The sequence below is a fragment of the Chenopodium album genome, chromosome 21 (assembly GCF_948465745.1).
Source record: "Chenopodium album chromosome 21, dcCheAlbu1.1, whole genome shotgun sequence".
NCBI classification, from domain to species: domain Eukaryota; kingdom Viridiplantae; phylum Streptophyta; class Magnoliopsida; order Caryophyllales; family Amaranthaceae; genus Chenopodium; species Chenopodium album.
The window spans coordinates 716512-740884 of NC_137854.1; the positions used below are offsets into that span (position 1 = coordinate 716512).

Below are 24373 nucleotides of genomic sequence, written 5' to 3' on the forward strand. Positions count from 1 at the left end.
TGGATTGACATTTCTCCCAATTTTTACACCATGAATGATCTTCTTACTTTTAGCATCCCGTATCAGAGACGACAAACCTTCAGCACACATGATAAACAGGAAGGGAGAGAGAGGATCACCTTGTCTAAGCCCTCTACTCGGCTTAAAACATCGTGACGGTTGTCCATTCACTAAGACATCAAACTCTGCAGAACTCACACACTTCATAATCAGAGCCACAAAAGAATCCGGCAGCCCTAACTTCAACATCATTTTTTCAAGGAAAACCCATTCTACTCTGTCATAGGCCTTGCTCATGTCAAGTTTGAGCCCCAAGAAACCCTTTTTCCCTGTCTTCTTTTTTCGTAGAAAGTGGAAACATTCATAAGCAACAAGAACATTATCTGTGATCAACCTTCCCGGGACGAAGCCACTTTGCGACTCATGAATAATAAAAGGTAGTACTAACTTTAATCTGTTAGCTAGTACTTTGGTGACAATTTTATACATTACATTACATAAACTAATAGGCCTATAATCAACAGGAGACTCACATTCTTTTTTTTTCGGAATCAAAACTATATGAGTCTGATTAATAGAACCTACATCACCATTATTATTCAAGATATCAAGCACTTTATCAACTACATCCACACCCACAATTTCCCAAAATTTTTGGAAAAAAATAGCAGACATACCATCAGGCCCGGGAGCCTTCGTCGGATGCATTTGGAAAAGGGCTATGCGGACCTCCTCAGCAGAAAAGGGAGCAGTGAGGCTGCTACATTGGCTATCGCTGACCATCGGAACAACTTTCTCAATCACCGGGTCTGGCTCAATTACACTATTTTCCGCAAAAAGCTCTTTGAAGTAGCTCACAAAGATTTCAGGCTATATATTTTAAATGAATAGTGTTTAGACAATATAACCTCTAAAATAAATATGCTTTCATTAATGTTAGTTGGCTTGAACATTTATGCCACCTAAATATATTTGTTTACTTATTTTCTCTTATTGTTAGTTTAACTAAATTTGTGATTTAAAAGCCAAGCCAAAAAAATCTTCTAGAGATGGCTAGCTATGACTCGCGCATTGCGCGCGTTAGCTGCCCTAGTAAAGATAAAAGGGCACATCTTCCATCATAAAACCAAAGCTTATCCCTTAATATACCAAAGAAGAGCAGTACGCTTAAGATGGCATGAGCATAACGTGCAACACAATGACATGCATTTCATACATAACCTCCATGGACCAATACATAACTCAAAATAGGAATTTTAATTATTTGTATATATTGTACGGAGTAACAATTGAGAAGAAGGAAAATTTGTCTGAATTGTTTGTTTGCAAAACATAATCGCTCAACATGATTTGGCTTTGTAAAACAAACCATTAACTTAGCTTGTCCACATTAATACCAAGGCCTGCAAATAGGATGAACATTGAAACATGGTAACTCAAAAAGATTCTTTATGTATGAATTGACATCCGAAATGAATCATCAAGGCATTACAGAGCACAAGGAATCAAATTTCTAATACAACCAACAACTGATGGATGTCAAACCCAAAACTGCAAGGCAACAATTGTTTGAATTATTGGAACTGAAGCAGCCATCCTTGGTAATATCTGAGCATAGCTGACAAAATAACATTAACAAACCCTAGCAATGTGACAGCAAGAGTTGCAGGAGAGCTTAATTTAGGAAGATTTTTGTTCGCCTTTGTTTGGCAGAATGTTATCAGGGAGGATGAGCTCTGGGGGTGTTTCTCGGACAATACCGATCATTGAGTCATATTCCTCATCTTTGCGAGCATATTTCTTTCGCAGAACCTTCTCAAATTCAATCTCTTCAAAGCCCTTATCATTCTCGGATGCATGAACCCGAGCAAGATTGGTATAATTAATGGCAGATTCAGAAATGAAAGCTATCTCTTCCTTGGTAAGATTCCTGAGAAATTTAGCCGGATTTCCACCCCACACCTGTATTCAAGAAATGGCATACAAATATATTAGCAAGCATGAGCCTGCATTCCTGCACACTCCAATTGAACCTGTGATACTTCAGAGGGCAGTTAAAAAAAAAAGAAGTAAAGTTGAACCAACCCCCCCCCCCCCCCCCCCCCCCCCCCCCAAAGGGCAGAAGAGATGTGGCAGCGACCACTCTGACCAGGCATTTCTTAGATAAAAAACATCAATTTATTAGCCAAGTTATTAAAAAATGCTACACATTGGATCGGAGACCGAACACCTGCTGGCAAAAATAACCAGCTAGGGCTCTGGCCAGAACAAAATAACTACTACAACTTATAGAACAAGTGGAACAAGCACACTAATTGGATTCTAATCATAAAAGCCCCTCAAGACATAAGACAAGGTGACTCGAAAACTGAGACCAGCCTTTCTGCTTGATGGCATGCCCCAACTAATAATAACAGGTGGAGGTTGAAGGCCCAAAATTCTAACCTTAAGTGGTAGGCACGCAACAATAAGGTTCGATTTCCACTTCAAATACACCAATGATGCATGTGATACAACATTAATGACCGATGCACAAGTTTTTAGCAAGCAGCTCAGGCAAATCTAATGCATTGGGGGGTGTCAATAACACAAAAGCCTTAAACATGGGTAAATTTGCTTAAAACTAAAATAGAAAACCAGAACATAATGTGAAAATGAAAATACTAATTAAATGGAAATTAAACAGAAATTTTTTAAACAAATTATTCATCTATGAAACGCTCTATCCAATCTAAAACTTCTACTCTGCCCTAATATAAAAGACAAAGAACCTGTTTATTCCTTAAAAATACTTCACAATCCAGTCCAAAATCCAGCTTTTGCATCCAGACTATATTAAACACACGCACACAGAAACTCCAATTTCTACCCAAAACACCTAATTTGCACTTGGCATTCATTCCTTAACAATTATCAAAACCACCACTCATGATCCTTGATCATCATGGTTTACTCACAACAAAACAGTGAAAAAGTTTCTTAAGCAATCCGTGCATTAACTTCTGAGAAAGTACATAATGGTTCAGACCTTTCAGTTTGAATAACTAAAACAGAAGTAGCTAAGCAGTAGAAAGGGAGCAAGTCACTACCTGCCCAGAAGGAATTCTAGTATTCTGTCTTACAAGAGCTCCAGCTGCAACCATGGCGTGTTTTTCAACAACCACCCCATCAAGTAAAGTGGCACCCATGCCCACAAATGCCTCGTCATCAACAGTACAGCCATGTAAGATAGCACTATGACCTGCTCAATGCATATTAAAGGTCACACAATTTTGTTACATACTGGAAAACAAGTATAGTAGTTTGTTTATCTTTAGTAACTCACCTACAGTAACGTTATCACCAATAATGGTCGGCAATACCTTCCCAGCTAAGTTAGTTTTTGCAACATGAACAAGAGAATTGTCTTGAATGTTGGTCCCAGATCCAATGCTAATGTTGTTCACATCACCTGCATAACATGTATTAGGGCCAAATTAAGCAGAAGAACATAATTTAAGGAGCATAGCCAGCAGCAGCCAAAAGTGCATAAGTGCATGCAGGGAAAATTTAAAATGAAAACAGAGGTTAACAGTAGAAATAGACAAAAGGCAAATATGACATTGAAGTGCCGATCATATCATATATTCACAACATTAATCCAATGTCCTTTACGAAGCTACCATTTACTTTAAGGCAGTGGTTAGAATTTAGAAAGCTAAAATAATAATGCAATATCAAAGAGGCTATTCCTGTCAAAGATTTAAAAGGTGAGCAAAGGAATGTGCATGAGGAGAAAAGTAAAGATTCAAGCCTAGTCTAAGTCAAGCCCACAATTCCACGATCAAAATATTGTCATTCATTTAAAGAGTATCAAACTATAATCATGTTTCGAAAAAATTAGCAAAGTTTCACAAAATTCTAACAGCAATGCATCATCTACAGAAACAAAAGATTCTCTCAATTAAGCTACAATCATTACTGAACAAACAACGGTGTGCATCGTGTGTATCACAGGCCTTAAAAAGAACTAATGTCCAGGCAAAGCAAACGGTAAGGTATATTAGGAATTAAAACACTAGAGACATAAAAAAAATCCTAACTTGTGCTGCTTCATTATCCTGCTGTCTGTTTAAAGGTACTTATGAAAAGAGTTCATGCATACTAGATCCTACTGTTATTGTTTAATAATACTCCGTAATAGTGCATGAAGCTCTATTATTAGATAATAAAAATCTAGTAACTTAAAGCTAATATTTGAAATTCTATCTGTTAATAAATATTATATCACATTTTTATTTATGATCAAATCTCTTCAACTTTGACCAGTATAATTTAATCACAATGTCATTTTAAAACTATTAAATAGCTTATGATAGGGCTATTTCTATAAAAAAAAAAAAAAATATATGCAAATAATTCACTACAAAATCAGGCAGATTAAAGATCAAAGTTAACAAGCTTTGGCAGCTAAAGTAAAATGTGACATATCAATTCGAAATGGAGGCGGTATAATAAAGATCATAACTTTTACCAACAAACACATGCTTCTTGTTTATGTGAGTCTAAAGCAAAAATAAACTATCATACAAGGTTGGAAAAGGAGGGAAAATTTAAACACCTTACCTCTTAAGACACAGCCATACCAAATGGAAGAACCATGTCCTATCTGCACATCACCAATAACAGATGCACTTGGTGCCACAAATGCTTCCTTGTCAACAATGGGCTTCTTGTCAAAAATGTTCATGAGGGTCCGATGCCGAGACACTTAGAAAAGAAAAGGAAACAACATAAAAATATGAGACACAGATGACAATTTTAGGACCAAACACTAGAGGCATCATATTATAAGATAAGTTGCATATATGCTCAATTGACGGTAAATATCTTTTACTGTGAGATATTGCCAATTAATTTTATAGGATTGTAGCACATACGTTGTTATGGACTGGGTCAACGGAGTCAACACCGCAAGTCAACCACCAATGTTGGTGTATACGAGGCGCGCAAAGAAGGGGCAGCAAGGTGCAGCAGAGCCAAGCAACACAGGGGAACAGGACAAAGATAATTAAAAGGGAAAATAGGAAAGAAAGCAGCTTCCTTTAATCATGTTTTTTGTGGGTTTCCATTTTGGTTAATTAAAATGTCACATGTATTAGCTATGCTTTGAGTATAAGTAGTGTAGTAGAGTGTTAAGGGAAATCATCCAGAAATTAGAGTGAAGTTCATTGTGAGAGTTGTGACCTCAAGTCACTGTGAGACTCATAGCCTAAAGTTATGCTTATCCCCTGTAATCTGTAATTCGATCCCTTAATCAATCAAATACTCAAGCTTTCCCCTTAATTATGTTTAATTAATATTAATTGTGTGTGAGAAATCTGGTACATAACATACGTGTGTGGATATATACCAAAAACATATACAGAACCATATCAGCTTTCAGCTTTATGCAAATGAGGGATTATGATCTTACTCTAGCAAACACTTCAAAAGGAAATTCCTACAGCTCCCAGCAATATATCACACAATCACTACTAGACTACTAGTCTCTACTTAATTCTCTGTCAAACAAGCAATGTTTTACAAATTCCTATTAATCAAAGAAATTATGAAAAGTCCCTTACTCTTTTAAGAAAAAGATGATAGTCATTGATCAGGCCTCTTCAATGAAATTGATCATCATACTTGGCCAGGCGACCAAAGATAAAAGTCGAGAAAATAATCCTGGAAAACACTAGAAACTCAATTCAACTCCATCCAATATCGCCAGCACTGTCATGCCCTTGAATTTGAATATAGAACTTCCCGCAAAACACCCACATCTAACATACTTTATCAGGAATAACAATTGTTGGACAAAACTCCCTATAGAATCCCCTAGTGAGAGAAAACCAAACATTTCTCAAAACCTTAAAGCATTGGTCCTAAACTAAAATCATTACACTATTCAGCTAAAAACATGTCACTTCCTTTTCTACCTTCAAAACAGAAAAGGCAACCCACCCCTTCAATCGACCACATCGCCATCACCGTACAATTTCAGCAGCTCAGCAGCCACCAAAACATGATCACATTCTCACAGGGGCCAAAGTTCAACAATCAAAATCCTACACACTCATAACAGGCTACCAATTCCACTTTCGAATTAAACCTCATTTGAACCATTGTACATATAAATACATACTAAACCATATAATAATGTTCCAATTGCAAATTAGACCCAATTTCTTTCAATGACTCAAAACAGCTACCCCACAACAAAGTTCTATACACCAGAAATTCTCCAAACATATATGTTCCATATAAAAACAATAGCTCTTTCCCCAATTTATAGAATGAAAAATAAATTCAAAACATAGTCAACTTCATTCACCATTTCTACGAATGTAAATAATTTGATCCAATAAAATCTACGAAAAATGGCAAATAAAATTGAAAATTACAATAGATCTAATAATCAAAATGCAGAGAAAAAAATGAAGCTTACGTTGTTCCTGGAAGTAGTAGTTTCCTTGAAGACGACATCCGAGACGATCCATGGCTTGACCAGTCTCTCTGATCCAAAATCCGACGGTGTAAATAGCTCTTCCTAGCGTCCCCATTTTCTTCTAGTTGTTTTACTCCGATTTGATTTGTTCGTCGATTTAGGGATTTGATGAAAGGGGGGAAAAATTAGGGTTTATGAGTAGAGTGGGTGGGGCATTTGGGGAAGATGGAGAAGAAGTGACTGAAAGAGTGAGGAGAGAGAAATAAAAGGGCAAAACAAACGACTGATCCCCAAACTCTTGTTGTGCCTTTTGCGGTTTGTTTCATTTCAGTTTTAATAATTTTGTCTACAAATTTAATTACGAAGTTAATTAGATTTGTGAATTATACGTAACAATCTTAGGGCCGGTTTTAATTTACTGAACTGAACTAAATTGAGCTGAATTGAATAGTTTATGAGAGAAGGAAATTAGGAACTGAATTGTAATTAAGCTAAAAAGAACAAGCCCTTAGCTTGCCCAAAAAATGTTGAGAAATTTGGAGTATTCAATTTAACTATCACATACTTATAGATTTAAATCTTAAGCTAGTATGATAAAACTTTTTATTTTGGAGTACTACACTTTTTTAAGATAAGATGAACAATTTTACTGAATCGACACCTCATCCCCTACTCCAAGTGAGTTCCCCACCAACTTCACCAAACATGCTTGGTTTAAACGGAGTATTACATATTGAACAAAAGTTTTGCATTTGTAAAATAGGATGTACCATTCTAGAGTATGATCTCTTATTTATTTTATTTATTTTCTCTAAACAAACAATTTATATAAATCGACTATCCAACATCAGAATTGAACCTAAAACTTGATAATGCTTGTAAGAACCCAATTAAGCTTTCCCTTCTAGTACCCACCAATTGAAGTAGCTGCTAATTAGCAACCAAGTTACTTCGTATGTTATAAAATTCATAAACTAATCGCATGCATCATGTACATAATAGTTTCTTGGTTCCTTCAAATGAAATCTCATCAATTTACTCATTTGCTATGATGTTAAAGCCATATGCTTAAATTGCAGAAATGATAATATGCGAGCAGTAACAAAATCCTAACATTTGTGGAGGACGAAAGCGGATTTCTGTGTACATCCATCCTAATTACTCTGTTCTGTCAAAATTGATTTCAGGCAGGTTTATTGGGGCATTGCATGCCTAATTGGCTAAGCCTAATCTTCTTTCTCCAGAGCAATGAATTCAAAAGTAAAGCACGCACAAATAGAGTACGACAGATCAAGATCTGCGTGCAAGATTTTATTTCAAAATCAACGCTAAGAATTCCAGATTGGTTACATGCCTGTCAAATAAAACATGAACGCAATCTATTTATCATTGTTATCATATCCAGAGACTTGGAGCATTTAACTACGGAGACACAAGCCGCCAGTTAGAATGCAATTCATCAGTGTTCAGCCTCTACTTATGAAGCATTAATGCTTTTAACAATAATAACCGTAACTTCTTGTGTGCCTTACTGCCTCAAGCCCTCAACAATGTACGAAGCATAGAGATCCCTGGGACACAGCACAGCAACCACAAGTCATTACTGACGTCCAATGTGAGAAGAAAATAGTACCAAGGACATTGGAGTGGCAGAGAGTTGGAGAATAAAGACATTGCATAATCGTGTATTGTATTATCACAAAGTTAGAATCTCACATTGAATATTTGATGGCAGCAATTGCATCTGCAGCTGGCAGAAAATCATTCACTGCAACACTCTTATTCTCATTCTTCTTGTCTATATTTTCTGTGAAGGAAACCTTATGTGGAAGTGGAAGAGAAATAAAAGATCTAAAATGGGACCTATAATGAGTATAATCTCAAGGTAACAAAAGATAAAGATGACAAGCAAAGGATACAGTCTTCAAAAAAACGACGGATTTCAGCAAGGCGGTGAGGAGGAAGTTCATTGAGCTCTGTGTAGTGACGGAATTCAGGATCATCGGCACACACTGCTATAATCTTGTCATCTTTCTCACCCTGATACATATATATTAAGCTTAAATTTTAGAAAAGTAATTCCTGGCATTTCTGTTTATGGTAGGACCAAATAATTGTATGATGCCGCACATTACTAAAGCAGGAAAGGTAAAGGTGGGGGAAAGACATTCACCTGATCAATCATAGGCATGAGTCCAATAGCCCGAGCTCGAAGGAAAGAACCTGGAAGTATAGGCTCCTGAAAATTGCAGAAACGTGAAAAGGTAATTTCTATCCATGAGTTATTATACGAAGGCTATCTTACACACATAACATAAAGTTACAATTCACATAGCTTATTTGCTACCTGCATCAGTACAAGCACGTCCATAGGATCACTGTCCTCACAAAGGGTACGCGGGATGAAACCATAATTATGTGGGTAAACAACTGATGAGTAAAGAACCCGATCAACCTACAAGTAAAGATCAGCATCAGTTACACAACTTGCATTTGTGCAATGCTTAATAAGATACAGGCCATGCAGCCATACAAAGAAGCATCCATTTTAAGTTCTTGCCAATATCCCCCCAGGGGAGGGGGGGTGGATTGGCTTTAATGCCTCTAGTAAAAAAATGATTCATCATAGAAATTGCCGTCGGGAAGGAGGGAAAAAATAGAAAATAATGCTACTCACACCAACCCATAGATCAACCAATTTTTTTTTTTAAAAAAAAGGTCAATCCCCTTATCCATTTACTCCTAATTATTTAAACGCAACCCTCCCAAGATGTCCTCAAAATAGACTCCAAGAAGTAAAACAGGAACAGAAATACAGCAAAGGTGGAGGAGAGGTGTTGTCACATTGAAGGTAGATATTTAGGAAAAACCGTTCACAAAAAGTATCCCCAAGAAAATAATGTTCTAACAACAGCAAAAATGAAAGGTTGAAAATGAGAAAGCAAATCATAAAGCACCTAACATTATCTACGGAAAAAATAAATCAAAAGATTCAAAACTAGCATTACTTTGATCAACCCAGTTGTCTTGTCCAATTCATACTTCACTTTGCTCCCTTTGCTTATCTCCACAACCTGTAGTGCAAATAAATTGTAGAGTGCTGTGTGAGCAAGACATCACATACTTTCCCCAAAAAAAAAAAAAAGGCAAATTCCAATGTAAAATCATTCATGAAGAAGAAAGGAAACTAAGTTGCCAATGCGCAGACATAAAACAGCAAAAGTCCTTGAGGAAAGATGATTTGACAACCATATCTCCTACATCACATACTTAACCTAAAAATCTAGGATCTGAATATCACAATTGATGTCATAGGATAAAGTACTATCATATAATCACCAAATAACCAAGTGCTATAAGTAAAATATTTTTTGTCTGTCAGCCATCAAGTCCAGACTAGAAAATCATTATCATACAACAAATTGAATTGGTTGTTAGCATTGTACTTACACAGTTGAAAATTGTAGGAGCGCCAGGTCCTACAAAACCACACACAAGTCAGAAACACAGACTACACTGATAAACTTGTCAACTAACTACTCCGTATGTTCAATAAAACAGAGATGTAAAGTAGCAAACACCACCAACAGGCAACAGTGAAGACAGATACAACATACAGTTTATAGCAATACTCAACTACTCAATTAGGGTAAACATACATTTCATTGCAAAACGGGCAATAAATTATACATGGTAAACCTAATAAATTATACAATAGCAGCCCCAAGTCCCAACCGATTTCAATCTGACAGATGCCTAACTATTCTGAGCATATGATGATAAAATATTTCCCTAATTCTCATAAACCAGATATAATTGATGAACAGTGTGCATTGGAGAAAGATTTGTACATGAACCTTAACTATAACATAATGAGTAGTGCAGAAAATAAGTGAAATTCAAGATTATCAAAGGTTAAGAACAATAAGCATATGGCAAAACATCTGTATCATGGCTGAAAGAACAGCAAAATGTCATCTACACTTTACCAATCTCCAGGTCATGCCAGGGATGAGCAGCCACAGATCGTCGGGTCATGGAGGAAAGGATTCTCTCATTCAGAGCAACACGAGGAAACCCTGAATAACCTTCCTGATTACTCCCTTCTCTTTCATTGCTTGTCATTGTTTCCTTCTACAGGACCAAAACAGAAACCAATACATCAACTGTATACATACACATGATGAAAGCCATAGATCAAATACAATGACAAAACTCCAACAAAATTTCATGGGATAGGGAAAAATATATTTGACAAATAGCAATCAATCTATATTTGTTAGGCCCTGTAATCTTCCAACTTCTAATCAATCGGATCAGTAAACAATCATTTTTTAATACACAGATACTACTTGCTAGTAACTATTCTGTACCTAACAAAGAACACCGGTAAGTCAGCCAAATCCCAACTCGACAAGTAATATTCACCTAATCGGTAAGCATCACACACCAGCCCAATACAGCTCGACAAATAATATTCACCTAATCGGTAAGCAACACACACCAGTCCAATACAAATCAAATAAGAGAATGTGGCCTGCTATTTAAAGACGGCGTGTCTAGTCGTCTAGACCTCCCGGGATTCCAACTAAAACAGAAATTGCACCAGTTCCTAGTTCTTATGCATCAAATGACTAAATGATTTACACTAAATAAAAACCCTAACCCTTATTGATTGATAATCAAATAACCTACGCCTAAGTTCCCAATCACACTTATCACCTTCGAAAGCACAAAGACGGCCTAACCAAAAATTATTCTGGGAAAAAAATGAAACATGAAATTTGGCATTTAAGCAATAATTAAGCATTATGCAGCAACAACAACAATTTCAAATTTACAACTGTCCTTTAACATGAATCATCAAACAAAAATTATGAATTCCAAAAAATAATACAGTAATAAAAATCACCCAACAGCTGAATGAAGTGATTATCTGGAGTACTACTAAAAATTATACTACTATAATTTAAGAAAATAAAAACAATAAACAAAGGTAGCAATTAATCCAAAAAAAACCCACATGAATTCATCCATAAATATGAGATTAAAATTAAAAATACAGCAACAAAAACAAGCATTTCTTCAAAAATTAGCATAAAAAATTAAACAGGAGTCCAAATATATGAGAGAGGCAATGAAAAGAACTTACTGAGAGTCACTGAAAACAAAGTATGATTATGAGATGAGATTTTTTTTTTCTCTCTTTCTATCAGTTATTGGTAATTTGAAATGGTTTGGACCTTTGTAGACGTAATAAGATGACTTTAATCACCCAATTTTAAAACAATTTTTACACACTTTTGCTAGAACACTCCACCACCCCTTATGAATGAGTGTGGGATAGGGGTTAGAATAAGGAAAATTGTTGTAAGAGTAGTTTGTCGATTTCCTTTCAATAAAAAAAAGTTTGTCGATTTTTGGGCTAAGATTCCATTTTCAACCCTCCGTCTAAATTGGTTAGTTGTCTATTGGATTACGAATTTACAAGTATTATTTTATGATATCAGGGTGCGAATATTCTTTGTTAAAAAAATCAAAATATGTGTATATATAAAATATGAGTATAATCATTTTTGAATACTTTGTATCAATGTGTGATTTTAAGAAAGTTTATGAGTCACGGGTAGAAGTGAATACTGAATAATATAAAGTATGGGTGGATTTAGTGGAAATAATTTTAATTATTTGTGAGTTGGAAACGGTAAGTGAAAAAAATGTATGTGAGTCAATCTGAGAGAAAAATGATAAAAATGAAAAAGAAATGTGCGAGTCTATACAACCATGGAAAAAAAAACAAACATATGCAACTAAATCGACATTAGTCTATGACACCAGAAATATTGACAAAACCAGTCTTGTCTGGTATATGATACATGGCAATAAGAGAGTCATGTCCAAAAGTTAATTCAAAAGGAGGTAGGAGAGTCCATTGCCCCACATAAACCGTACATGCCCATGTGGGACTTAAGTCCCATGCCTTGGGATGGACCACCACCCCTTTTTCGCAAGCCACATGTCCTTAATGTCACAGGCTTTGCACTAGGTAGAAGGAGAGAAAAGGTTCATAACCCTCGGACAAGTGGCAGCGTCACGTCCATCAATCACATGTGGGACACAATGAGTGACTGGCTCTGATACTATTGATGCAGGACAATAAAAGAGCTATCCCAAAAGCAGCTTAAGAAGATGAGAGCCCCTTGCCCTATGTAAAACCCCACATCATTGTCCCTTATATGATCGATATTTGAGATGTGATCGGTCACGGAGGAGCAAGCCGAGAGATTTGGAGAACGCGATACGGAAGGACACAAAAACCAAAGCTAATGGTTGCCCTTTCTACATCAAGATATATTATGAAGTCGGCACTGATAGTTGGAAGATCCGGGCAAAAAACGATCACACCGGGACACATAACCACGCAATGGTTGTGTACCAAGAGGGTCATCGTAAAGTGAGCGGATTGAGTCCGGGTGCAAAACAGGTTGTGCGTGACATGACAAAGTCCAAGGTTGCGCCCCGTAACATCATGGCCACTATTGCAGAGCAATTTCCTGACGATCATCCAAACATCAGGCACATTTACAATTGCCGGAATGATTTCAGGATGGAGATGTCCGAAGGAAGAGGAGTTGTTCAGCAATTTCTTCATTTGGCGAGAGAGAGTAAGTACATTTACTGGGTCACGGCCGATGATCTCGACGTGCTGCAACATGCATTTATGGTGCACCCGATCACAGTCAACATACTCCGCACATACCCACATGTCATAGGTATGGATTCTACTTACAAGACCAATCGATATGGGATGCCGTTCTTTGAGATAGTAGGTGTGACACCGACGAACCAGAATTTTCTTGTTGGTTATGTTTTCATGCGCGACGAGTGCACCACTAGCTATCGGTGGGTGTTGCAGAGATTAAGGGAGTTGATTGGGTTTGATAAAGAGCCATCGGTATTTTTGTCAGACCGTGAACTTGGCCTATGTGCGGCTTTGAGAGAAGTGTTTCCAGGGACGTCACATTTACTATGTCGATGGCACATTAACAAAGATGTGCAGGCAAAGGTGACGAAGTTGTTCAAAAACAAGAAGATAGGTGCTAGTTTTAAAATTGGCAAATGGAAACATATCATGGATGCAACAACCGAGGCGGAGTATGATCGTGCTGTCACTAGCATGAAAGTAAAGTGGGGAAGTTTTCCGAAAGTGATTGAGTATGTTGAGAGAACATGGCTTTGTCATAAAACCAAATTTGTGAAATATTGGACGAACCAAATTCTTCACTTTGGTAACATCAACAATTGTAGAGTTGAGAGCCAACATTCAGCTGTGAAGATGTGGTTTGAATCGTCCACAGGTTAGTTGTTTTACTGTATTAGTTGTTGTGGTTATTTTGTAGTTGTAATTATAATAAAAAAATTATAATGTATTTACTAATCTGGATCAATGACAGGTTCTTTGGATACCGTATGGACCCGAGTTAATTGTCATATCGGTAATCAAATCATTGAGATTCGAAATAAGTTGGAGGAATCAAGATCTAAAATTGGTGAGTTGTATAGACAGTTGCCGTTGTCACGTATAAACGGCAAAGTGTCTCAACATTTCTTGAAAGAACTTCATGAGGAGACGAAAAGGATGCGGGATTTGAGTTACCAGGTTTATGACCGTTGTGGATGTGCTATGCGAGTCACCCATGGTTTACCATGTGCTTGCCAGATACACGAGTCGATAGTTGCACAAACAGGCTTGTACACCAGCCAAATTCATTCTTTCTGGAAGACTTTGGTTATTGGTGATGGTGTTAACATTCCGGAGTTTGTTAACGATTCGACCGAGGAGGCTGCACATTTTCGTTCCCTGGTTGATGAAGTCATGGAAAGTGATCCTGCTGTACGTCGAAATGTGACTCGCATCATTGAAGAGGAGCTGCATCCGGATCAAACACACCTTCAGCAACCAAATGTGAACCTCAACGTTCGTGGTCGACGGAGGAACAATGACACCAGGCGTGATCGAAGTTATTTTGAGCATGTGGACCGTCAATACACTCAACGTGGTGGTGACCAAGAACCAGGTAATAGTAACTTAGATTTATTTTTGAAATTAAATGAATTGGTCCTTTGTAGATTTACTAATAACTGACTTCCAATCAACATCCCCATTTTTGACTTCCAATCAAATAAAAGCTGCTCAGTCAATGCCTTGGTCTCATGCGACATGTGAGGATACTCCGCCAATGCTCTTTGGTGAATCTCCATGGACCGACTCATCCACTGCAAATCAAACAAAAATATATTAAATAAAAAACAATTATTATTCGTCAATCTTAATAGTACAATAAGCACAAAAACTTACATAATCAGTGTTAGCCCGCTCTGGAAGGTTGCTTGTAACTCCTGAACCTGGAGATACCCGAGGGTGAGAAAACCTATACAGCCACTGCATGTAACCTGGCAAAACTGTAGGAGCTCCAGCAACGAGTCTGGTGAGGGCACCAAATACTAAACTGTGGGACGCGCCAGGGACAAACCTCTTCCACATCACATCTGTCATCTCGGTCGGAAAGTCTACCCGGTACATCTTCAAGTTAGTCGGCCTCTTGGCCTTCTCTGGCATGATAATGTCACGTGGAATCCCTTGCACGAATCCAAGCTGTCGAACAACTCTGTCGGGCATGTACGGCTCAATGATGTTACGGTACCGGATACAGCCAATGAATAAAGTGGAGGGGACTCGTTCCCCAGGATTAACTCCGTACGGTAGCCAGTTCACCTCCCGCTCAGTCAGCGCACCAATTCTAGTACGAAATGCTAATAGGCGCTCCAAGTTCTTGCTAGGACATCCCGCGCCAACATCCCAAACAGACGCACGAGGGATATTAAGGTCCCTCGTCAAGGTACCCTACTGAGGCCGAAAGCACGGAAAGTACTCGTAAATCCACGCTTGCAGCAGCGTTAGACATCCAGCGATCGCAGCACCTTTCCGTGATGCCGTGCCCAATTGCCGATACAAATAAGTTAGTGCAGCTATGCCCCATGCGTACTCGTTAATAGGGACATCTTCATAACATAGCTCGTGGAGGAAGGAAGGATGTGTACGGTTACCACTCTTGTCTACAAACAATGTACCTCCAAGCACTAACCACACGTACGCATTATACTGATCACCCCACTCTCTCTCAACCTCCAATGTCGACTCCAAAATCTTATCAGTCAACACCCCACTACCCTGCCAAATCGTCTTCGTGCCGCAAATCTCAGACAAATCATCCGGAGTCATATCCACGGTAACCGAGCAAGCGTCTCGTAGCACGTCCGTGCTAGGTGTAGTGGTGACCATCTGCCCATGAACACGTAGCCCGAGAATGTTGTACACATCGTGCAACATGATCGTGATCTCCCCAAATGGCATATGAAATGTGTTTGTATCTGGCTGCCATCTCTCAACAAATGCAGAAATCAACGGCCAATCAAGTCTTTTGAACATAAGCCCGGGTAAGTGAGACAACCAACTGGCATCAATCGACTGTTGGCTCTCCGCTGATTGACGACCTCGCCACCTAACCAGATCAGCACACAACTTTGTCCTACTCAAACACCGCAAAACACTACGCTCTTGCTCCGCCCATATATATCGGGCCACGTGACCGCCAAAACTAGGGATAACAGTCCCATCCTCGGGACCACCCGGCATCGGCTCCTGCACTAACCATGTCTCTGCAGAGCTAGTAGTAGGCTGACTTGATCCACTACCAACAAATCCCCCATACTGACCCCTATATACCATATGATAATCCTGAGGGCCCGATTCTTCATCCTGGTCATCAGCATGACTACCCAAGCCTTCGTCGTCTTCGTCAGATGATATTGGTGCTCTACCAGCCGAATACACAGGCCGACTACTACCCGACTGTTGGTCTCCCGACCAACCACTAGTAGACCCGTATTGCTGCTCGGGCTGTGACGGTGCTGAACGAGAAGACTGTCTCCTAACTGACGCATTCAAACGTCGTGATATTGCATGACGAGCACCAGAACCCTCGATCTACAATAAACAAGTACACACCATTAAAAATATAGTTAAAAATAAAAATAACAACAACAATAATAATAATAATAATAAAAAAAATAACAACAACAACAATAGTAATGATAATCATAATAAGAACATAAGTAACAACAACAACAATAATAATGACAACAACAACAACAACAACAACAACAACAACAACAATAATAATAATAATTTTGCAATGTACTTTTAATATAATACATATAACAATACTAATCATAACGTTTTTTTTTTTAAAAAAAAAACAAGAATACTAATAATAACAACAATAACAATAATCACAACAACAACACCAATAATCATACAATAATAATAATAATAATGATAAAAATAATAATATTAATGATAAAAATAATAATAATAATAATAATAATAATAATAATAATAATAATAATAATAAAAACATAATAATAAAAAAATAAAATAATAATAATAATAATAAAAATAATAAAAATAATAACAACAACAACAACAAAAAATAAAATTAACAACAACAATAATATTAACAACAATAATAATCCTAATCATAATAATCATACAATAATAATAATAATAATGATAAAAATAATAATAATAATATTAATGATAAAAATAATAATAATAATAATAAAAAAAAACATAATAATAAAAAAATAAAATAATAATAATAATAAAAATAATAAAAATAATAACAACAACAACAACAAAAAATAAAATTAACAACAACAACAATAATATTAACAACAATAATATTAACAACAATAATAATCCTAATCATAATAACAACAATTCAATAATCACGCAAAAAAAAAAAAAAAAAAAAAAAAACGAATTTCAGAGGCTTCCGCCTGAAATTTCCGGAAGAACCTAGGAAGATCCGCCTGAAATTTCCGGATCCTCCTAGGTACTTCCGGAAAAATCAGGCGGATCCTGACTTCCGCCCAGATTTTCCGGATGTACCTTGGAGGATCCGGAAATTCCAGGCGGATCCTCCCTGGTTCATCCGGAAAAAAAAGGCGGAAGTCCCAATTTAAATTTTTTTTTTCGTAAGCTTACCTGGTCGCCGCCGCCGCCGACTCTTCCGCCGCCGTTCCCTCCACCGTCGCCGAAGCCCCTTCCTCCGTGTGTGATCCTAATTCGCCGCGAATCATCCATCTTTTTTTGTGTATGTTCTTGTTGTTTTTTGGTTGATGATTGTTGAATTTTTTTTTTTAAAACAATTTAAATTTCAGATTTTGAATTTTAAGTTTTTAAGAGAGTTTGGAGTAAGAGAGATGGTGAATGTGGTGAGGGAGTGAGCATGTGATGTGTTGAGTGAAAAAACCGTGTTTATATATTAAGGGTAAAATTGGAATTTCATTCCAAAAATGGGAGGGTTACCCTGTAAATTGGGAGCGACGAATAACAACACCCCTAAATTTAAGGTTTGAGATGTTTAATTGTTCAAATTCAATGTTCTGATGTGCTTAATTTTAGCTGCAAATCATTGACATTCTTCAATTACAAGCTTTCTATCATGTTTCATTTCATTATAATTTAGGGTTTATGCTATAATTCTACATGATTAGTTCATTATTTTGGTATGTAATTAGTTACTTCCTTTGCTTATTTTATAGGTACTAATTATGATTCCATGTTTGCTTAAAGCGTAGTTTACTCGGTTACACACATGTAATTTGTTTGTTTGAGCATCATTTGGAGTGATTTGAAAGAAAAAGTAGCTTATTTTTCACTAATTAGGGTTGCAGGAAATCTTATTTATATTTGATTAGTTAAAATATCAATTTCATGTATGTGTAAACTCTTTTTGTGGATTACCAGATTGAAATGATAATATATTAATGTGTCTTCATGATCCTGAAGGTGTTGCTTGATCAGTTGCCCTTGTTGTTTTCCTTTAATTTGCTTGTTTGTCGTGGGCCGGGCTGGAGTGGCCGCGGTCGTTGCACTTGTAGTCTTGTAGGGGTTAAATGGATGCTAAATTTGGATGGATGCTGGGAAAGAACATTGCAGTGGAGGAAATGATGTAGTACGAAGTATTAATTAAAGAAGGAATATTAATTTGACCACAAAGCTATCACAGAGGATTACTAAGAGTGTTAAGTGTGATTACCATTTAAATTTGTATCTGATTACATAAGTTGCGAGTCAAATTCTTGTTAGTTACTCTATTACTTTGTTGTTGATGTATTAAGGTTTCAGATTATTTCATAACATGTAGGCAGGATCGACATTTGGACTTTTGTTTCACTAATCTACAATTTATTGTGTGTGCTACAGCGAGGCTTTTGTATTTAGCCTAAATGAACTCTGAGAATGAAGAGATTGGTGATAGTGAAGAGCCTATGCCTCTTCCAAATTGGAGAAGCAACCTACATAAGAAATTTCAGCACTACTTGGATAGATCGGTGCCTCATCTGTTGCGGAGATGGCTTGTAACGATTGGGGTTGCAATGATCTATATTTTGAGGGTTTATTGGTTCAGGGGGTTCCATGTTATATCCTATGGTTTGGCCACTTATGTGCTGAATTTGTTGATTGGATTTTTTTCTCCAAACGTTGATCCCGGGCTTGAAGGACTAGATGGAGCTCCTCCCTCTCCGGCCTCTCCAGGCAGAGATAGTGATGAATATAAGCCATTTGAGAGACGAGTGCCTGAGTTTCGGTTTTGGTAATGGATTTCTCTTATTTCACAAGGTCATGATTAACTTATTAAGGACTGTCTTTGATATGCTAGCTTAAACACTTATCTTCCTGAAGGTACCATCTAGATTATATACATTGCCACTTTGATGTTTGTCTTGTCCTCTGTCATGAATATTTTGTTATCCCCACACCAGACGCCACTGCCATACTCAAAGCTTCATATGTAAATTTTAACGAGGAAGGTTCACAGTGTTCACTAGGACCTACTACTTTTTCCTTTCAAGCCTGCTTGGTATTTTCTAAAATTATGTTAGCGGGGGGAAATATCTTCCTGCTCCTTGTTCAATTGTTCGGGCTGAATAAGTTTTGCTAGCCTGCTAGGGATGTTAATACTCTACATGTCAACCGGCTCAACCCTAGCACCTATCCTTAGTTTGAAGTGATGCGTTGCTACCAATTCCAAAAATTTCTTGCAAGTTTTTATTAATTAATTAATTAATTTATTTTAAAATACGTAGTTAATCTCAAACTAGCCATAATTAAGTATTCCTTTTCACAAAAGTTTCAAAATTATATTATGACATTACTTTATCATACAGATCATATGGTATAGATTTTGTAATTTTATATTTTTATCAATTGTTTTTGAAAGAAATTAAGGGTGACAATTGAATTAATGAAAGCATGGAGGCTTTAAATTATGAAATAAGGGAGAATTATTTGAGAAGTAGTATGACCTATAAGTTACATGGACTTGAGTACCCATGTTTGACATAGATATGTGTCCAAGCGTCTAACTTGGCTATTTTGTGAAAATTTTCCTTGATTTTGAACTAAAAGTTAAGTGTCCAAGTGTCATACCCATATCCAAGTGTCGAGTGTCCGACATGGGTACTTGAGATGAAATGAAGAGTCCATGTAACCATACTGTATGACTATACTATAGAATGTCAAAATGAACCTGTTGTAGAATGTGGAAGTAAATGCCTTTTACAGGTGTCGAACCGTTCACCATAGAAGGTTGATTTTACCTCTACAGGATGCCTAGCATAGATGGAATAGTACTTGGCACATACCATATGAGCCTTACATGCAGGTGCTGCTTATGTTTATGGATAGAAAAATGCTTGATAGGGCCCATGAAACCTGTAATCCCTATAGTATCTGTCCTCCCTCCGTCCCTAATTTAGTCCAGCTTTTAGTCCTTATTTCCTTTCACCATAAATATCATGGATCTTGTGATCTAAAGAATCATGTCGCTAACTGCTAATTTAAGATGAATATGTTTATATTAATCGATTCGTGTTTCCTATGGTCAACCAATTCATATTTTACAGGTTTTTAAGTTTAATCTAAAATTTGGAATTTCTGGTGTACATTGGCATGTCTTTGACTGTTTTACAATTTCAATTTCAGTTATGCCATCACCAAGGCTTTTATCGTTGCATTTATGTTGACCTTCATATCCGTGTTGGATGTACCGGTTTTCTGGCCAATCTTGTCAAGTTACTGGGCCTTTCTCTTTGTGCTCACAATGATACGTCAAATTGTACATATGATCAAATACAAGTATAATCCATTCAGCACTGCAAAACCGGTGAGGATGTTTTGCACTTCTGCTACTTGTTATGTGATTGAGTTTTTAAATCCTTCACTGTTTAGTGATATAATAGTTCAGAGCTCCAGTTGTTTCTGTTTAGGTTATATTCTGAAGTCTGAACCATTTTTCTGCGTGTACCAATGTTTCTAATCAGGTCTTTTCATTCTCTTGAATTTTTCCGCAGAAGCAAAATGTGAAGAAGGAATCAACTATTAGCAGTAGCATACTTAAAGATGAATGACCAAAAATTGAAGAACGCATAACACATGTATACTCATGGTGTCTAAAAGAATAAATGTAGTCACAAATTTGCAGTAGAAAGTGGTGATACTAATTGTTAAGACAAGCTTGTACATAATCAGTACATTGCCTTTTATAGTCTATATATGAATTTTTTTTTTTTTCTCTCTTTTGTATGTTACCCTGTTAGTTGCTTTGTTCCTTTCATAGCATTGTCATTAGACATGATATTAGTTTGATGAACTTTCCTGGACAATGCGTGTTTACTTAGATGTTAAACAAAAAATGTATAAAACATTTTTTACAGTTAATTTGCAAGTTGAGACATGTCACACACTCACACTGACTCTCCTTTAATTGTGGCTTGAATGCTCTAGTCAATCCAAGATTAGCTTGAATGCTGGAGCTACATGTATATAGTTGTACAGTAAGGAGCTGACAAAGTTTCAAAGTAATGCAATATAGGTGGACATTGGAGTACACATTTTCCTTTTATCTTTCACCTCCTAGAGAAAAAGGTTTGCTGAAGGACACATCTTCTTGTCTTATGCTCACAACTTCTGTGTATTTTTTCAGTTTTCTCATGATGATAGAGGTAGAAATGATTAGTGATTTCCAAATTTTTGCTTATTGCAGGTGTGAACGGAGCAGTAAAAATTGCTGCTCATGCATGATTTATATACTCATTTTACGGAAATCCAACAACAGAGGCTTTTTCATGGTATTTGAGACAAAGATGGTAAGAATCTCTAATTTGATCTATCTAGTAGATTTTATTTATGGCTGGAACCTGGAAGCAATTATTTAAAATTATTGTGATGGGTGTTTTTTTTTTTTTTTTTTTTTTGAGGCGTGTGTGTGGGGGTGGGGGGTTGAATAACTTGCAGATGTGGTGGGAGAATACTGATAAGTCTGCTGCAAGATATGTGAATGTGTGAGCCTGTGAAGCAGACTGCAGTGCTTGAAAATTCATTCTGTGGGTGGATTTAGGCTGTAGGAAGCTTGCAAAGTGAGTTACATCTGCTTTTACGATTCTTAGGAGCAACTACCTATTTCCCTTAGTTTGGTGAAATTTTCACACTAGGTTGAAAATGCTTTAAATTACTAGTTTTGCTACAATCAAGCCTTGCCGCTAAATGGTCATTCACAATGTGGCAAGTGATAGGGTTTTGGTCAGGCTATGATAGGTCTTGCTAGGAAAGCTTCTTAATTCCTTTTTATGATTATTACTGCAAAATATTAGGTTCATATTGTTTTGTTTCTATAAGTTTACAAATTTTCTCCAATGCTAAAGTCCTCCTGACAAAATAATTCGGTGATGATGCATCTTTCTACTAATTATTTTACAAGGCAATGTAGCATTCAAAGTTATATTTTAATATAGGTTTGACCATGACCATCTCATACTTAATAGTAAATATCCTATTATTTTTTTACACCTATCTTTTGAACAATCTGACCAACTATTTACAAGCTTCCGCCAAAATAATTTAGACATGACTATGATTATGACCATGATGATATAAAATATTCGAAAACTTTTGAAAAGTAATATTATATCATATTATGTTTTCTTGCACAGTACTCATAAGATTTAAGATATTGGAACCAGCTAAGGTTTTTACATTATAGTCTACCTTCTGATTTTCAGTGTTTGACTCATTCTTTCTCCTTTTATAATTAGTTTATATTACATTCTCAAATTCAGCTGCAAACCACCTTACATGAAAAAACTAGATGTTTGGTGTAATGGCTGATGAGTTTTCCTCTGCAGCAATGGATAGATTGTTCCATGCCGCTCAGACAGGGGATATTGAGGAATTGCACCAACTACTAGCAAGGAACCCCCTTATCCTTCATCAAGTCCCACTTATATCTGCTCAGAATCCCATACATTTTGCTTCTGCCGCTGGGCACTTGGATTTTGCAAAGAAAATACTGGAAATGAAGCCTGAATTTGCTAGACAGGTGAATGCAGAAGGTTATTGCCGCATGCACTTAGCATCTGGATGTGGACAACTGGACACATACAGATAGCTAGGGAGATGTTCAGAATTGACTCAAATATTTGCCGACTTGAAGGCAAAGAAGGGACGACACCTCTACATCTTGCAGTGCTGGGAGGGAGGGTTGACTTAATTATCGAAATGATAGCTAATTGTGAAGGGTGCATAGAAGATGTGACGGTTCAAAAAGAGACTGCTTTGCATCTTGCTGTCAAGAGCTTTCAGCTTGAGAGCTTGCAGGTTTTGTTGGATTGGACCAGGCAAATGGACAAAGAAGAGATTTTGAATAGAAAGGATGAACATGGGAATACCATCCTGCATCTTGCAATTTGGAAGAACCTGACTCTTTTTAATGTTTATTACTGTATTAGGTTTATATTGTTCTGTTCCAAGAAACTGGTACTATCAAGTTTATACATTGTTCCCAACTCTTGCACCAATGATTTTCAGTATTTTTTTATTTCTCTGCTACATCCCCAATCACAAAGTAAATACTTGTAGAAAACTGAAGCCATATTGAAATTACTAAAAATAAATAAAAAATGTACTAGGGCGGATTGACTGCTGAAGAAATCTACTAAACACAAACATTGCAACATATAAATGACTTGTGCTCCACCATATGCTGATGTCTGGAGCTGTTTATGTTCTGATGACCCTTGGACATAGGAGACGGTGTATTACAGTGAGTCCTGTGTTGTGGCCAGGAGCTCAGGATTATATTTTTTAAAGAACTGAAAATCCTTGTTGCATATCGCTCTGGAGTTTGAGATCAAGAAATATCTGCAGCCGGCTAGCTTTTATTTGTTTAATAAAGAATGCACATGAACATCATGCCTGGCCCTTGGCACAACCTAGCTATCTGAGCAAATGTAAGTGTTCTGGCCTAGTGTTTACCTCGCCTTAAGCTTCATTCTCAGGTGTCACTTTAACAGTTGCTCAGAGACTAAAACGATTTCATTCTCTCTTGATTCCATCATCGGATCTTTCTTCTGTGAAGAATTAAGAGACGCTGGCACGCTGCCACCTTCACTTTAACTAAAATAATTGGCATTTGCCTCAGTTGCATCATGTGTGCACGCTGTTAGCCTGTTACTGCTATAAAAATTCTTGCTTGGGTAGGGAAAAGCCTGTCTGACAAAATAAATTTTCGTGATGTTGCTTCTTTCTTCCAATTATATTACAAGTTATTGTAGCTTTCAAAGCCGTATTTGTTGGAAAGAATGGAAAACATAATTTATAGATTATGATCATGTCATGCTAAAAACCCCAATTTTTGACATGGCGATGATTATGACCATAATAATATAAAATATTCAAAGACTTTTGAAGTGATAAATATTCTAATATATTCCCTA

General features: G+C 36.9%; 4 protein-coding genes across 5 annotated transcripts; 2 read left to right on the forward strand and 2 right to left on the reverse strand.

Moving 5' to 3' along the window:
• Positions 1–1396: 1396 nt before the first annotated feature.
• On the reverse strand, positions 1397–6751 carry LOC145600873 (gamma carbonic anhydrase 1, mitochondrial-like). The gene is made up of 5 exons (XM_081656730.1): positions 6470–6751; positions 4606–4749; positions 3326–3451; positions 3090–3241; positions 1397–1962 (listed from the first exon to the last, which is right to left on the reverse strand). The coding sequence occupies exons 1-5, from the start codon at positions 6582–6584 to the stop codon at positions 1681–1683; spliced, it is 819 nt and encodes a 272-aa protein (XP_081512856.1). The 5' UTR covers positions 6585–6751; the 3' UTR covers positions 1397–1680.
• A 994-nt stretch (positions 6752–7745) lies between these two features.
• On the reverse strand, positions 7746–11805 carry LOC145601069 (soluble inorganic pyrophosphatase 1-like). The gene is made up of 9 exons (XM_081656991.1): positions 11622–11805; positions 10459–10603; positions 9920–9948; positions 9478–9543; positions 8817–8924; positions 8643–8708; positions 8389–8509; positions 8186–8267; positions 7746–8040 (listed from the first exon to the last, which is right to left on the reverse strand). Exons 2-9 carry the CDS (start codon positions 10592–10594, stop codon positions 7998–8000), a joined length of 651 nt encoding a protein of 216 aa, XP_081513117.1. The 5' UTR covers positions 10595–10603; positions 11622–11805; the 3' UTR covers positions 7746–7997.
• Positions 11806–18763: 6958 nt separating this feature from the next.
• LOC145601124 (protein RER1D-like) lies at positions 18764–23448 on the forward strand. Of its 2 annotated transcripts, XM_081657067.1 has the most exons (4): positions 18764–19194; positions 20586–20766; positions 21646–21748; positions 22784–23448. In XM_081657067.1, exons 1-3 carry the CDS (start codon positions 18827–18829, stop codon positions 21649–21651), a joined length of 555 nt encoding a protein of 184 aa, XP_081513193.1. In that variant the 5' UTR covers positions 18764–18826; the 3' UTR covers positions 21652–21748; positions 22784–23448. The 2 variants fall into 2 exon arrangements, with proteins under 2 accessions (XP_081513193.1, XP_081513192.1); XM_081657066.1 differs by lacking the exons at positions 21646–21748; positions 22784–23448 and adding an exon at positions 20954–21174.
• Positions 22759–23458, forward strand: LOC145602586 (putative E3 ubiquitin-protein ligase XBOS32). Its single transcript, XM_081658767.1, has 3 exons — positions 22759–22977; positions 23043–23255; positions 23387–23458. The coding sequence occupies exons 1-3, from the start codon at positions 22759–22761 to the stop codon at positions 23456–23458; spliced, it is 504 nt and encodes a 167-aa protein (XP_081514893.1).
• Positions 23459–24373: the final 915 nt, after the last annotated feature.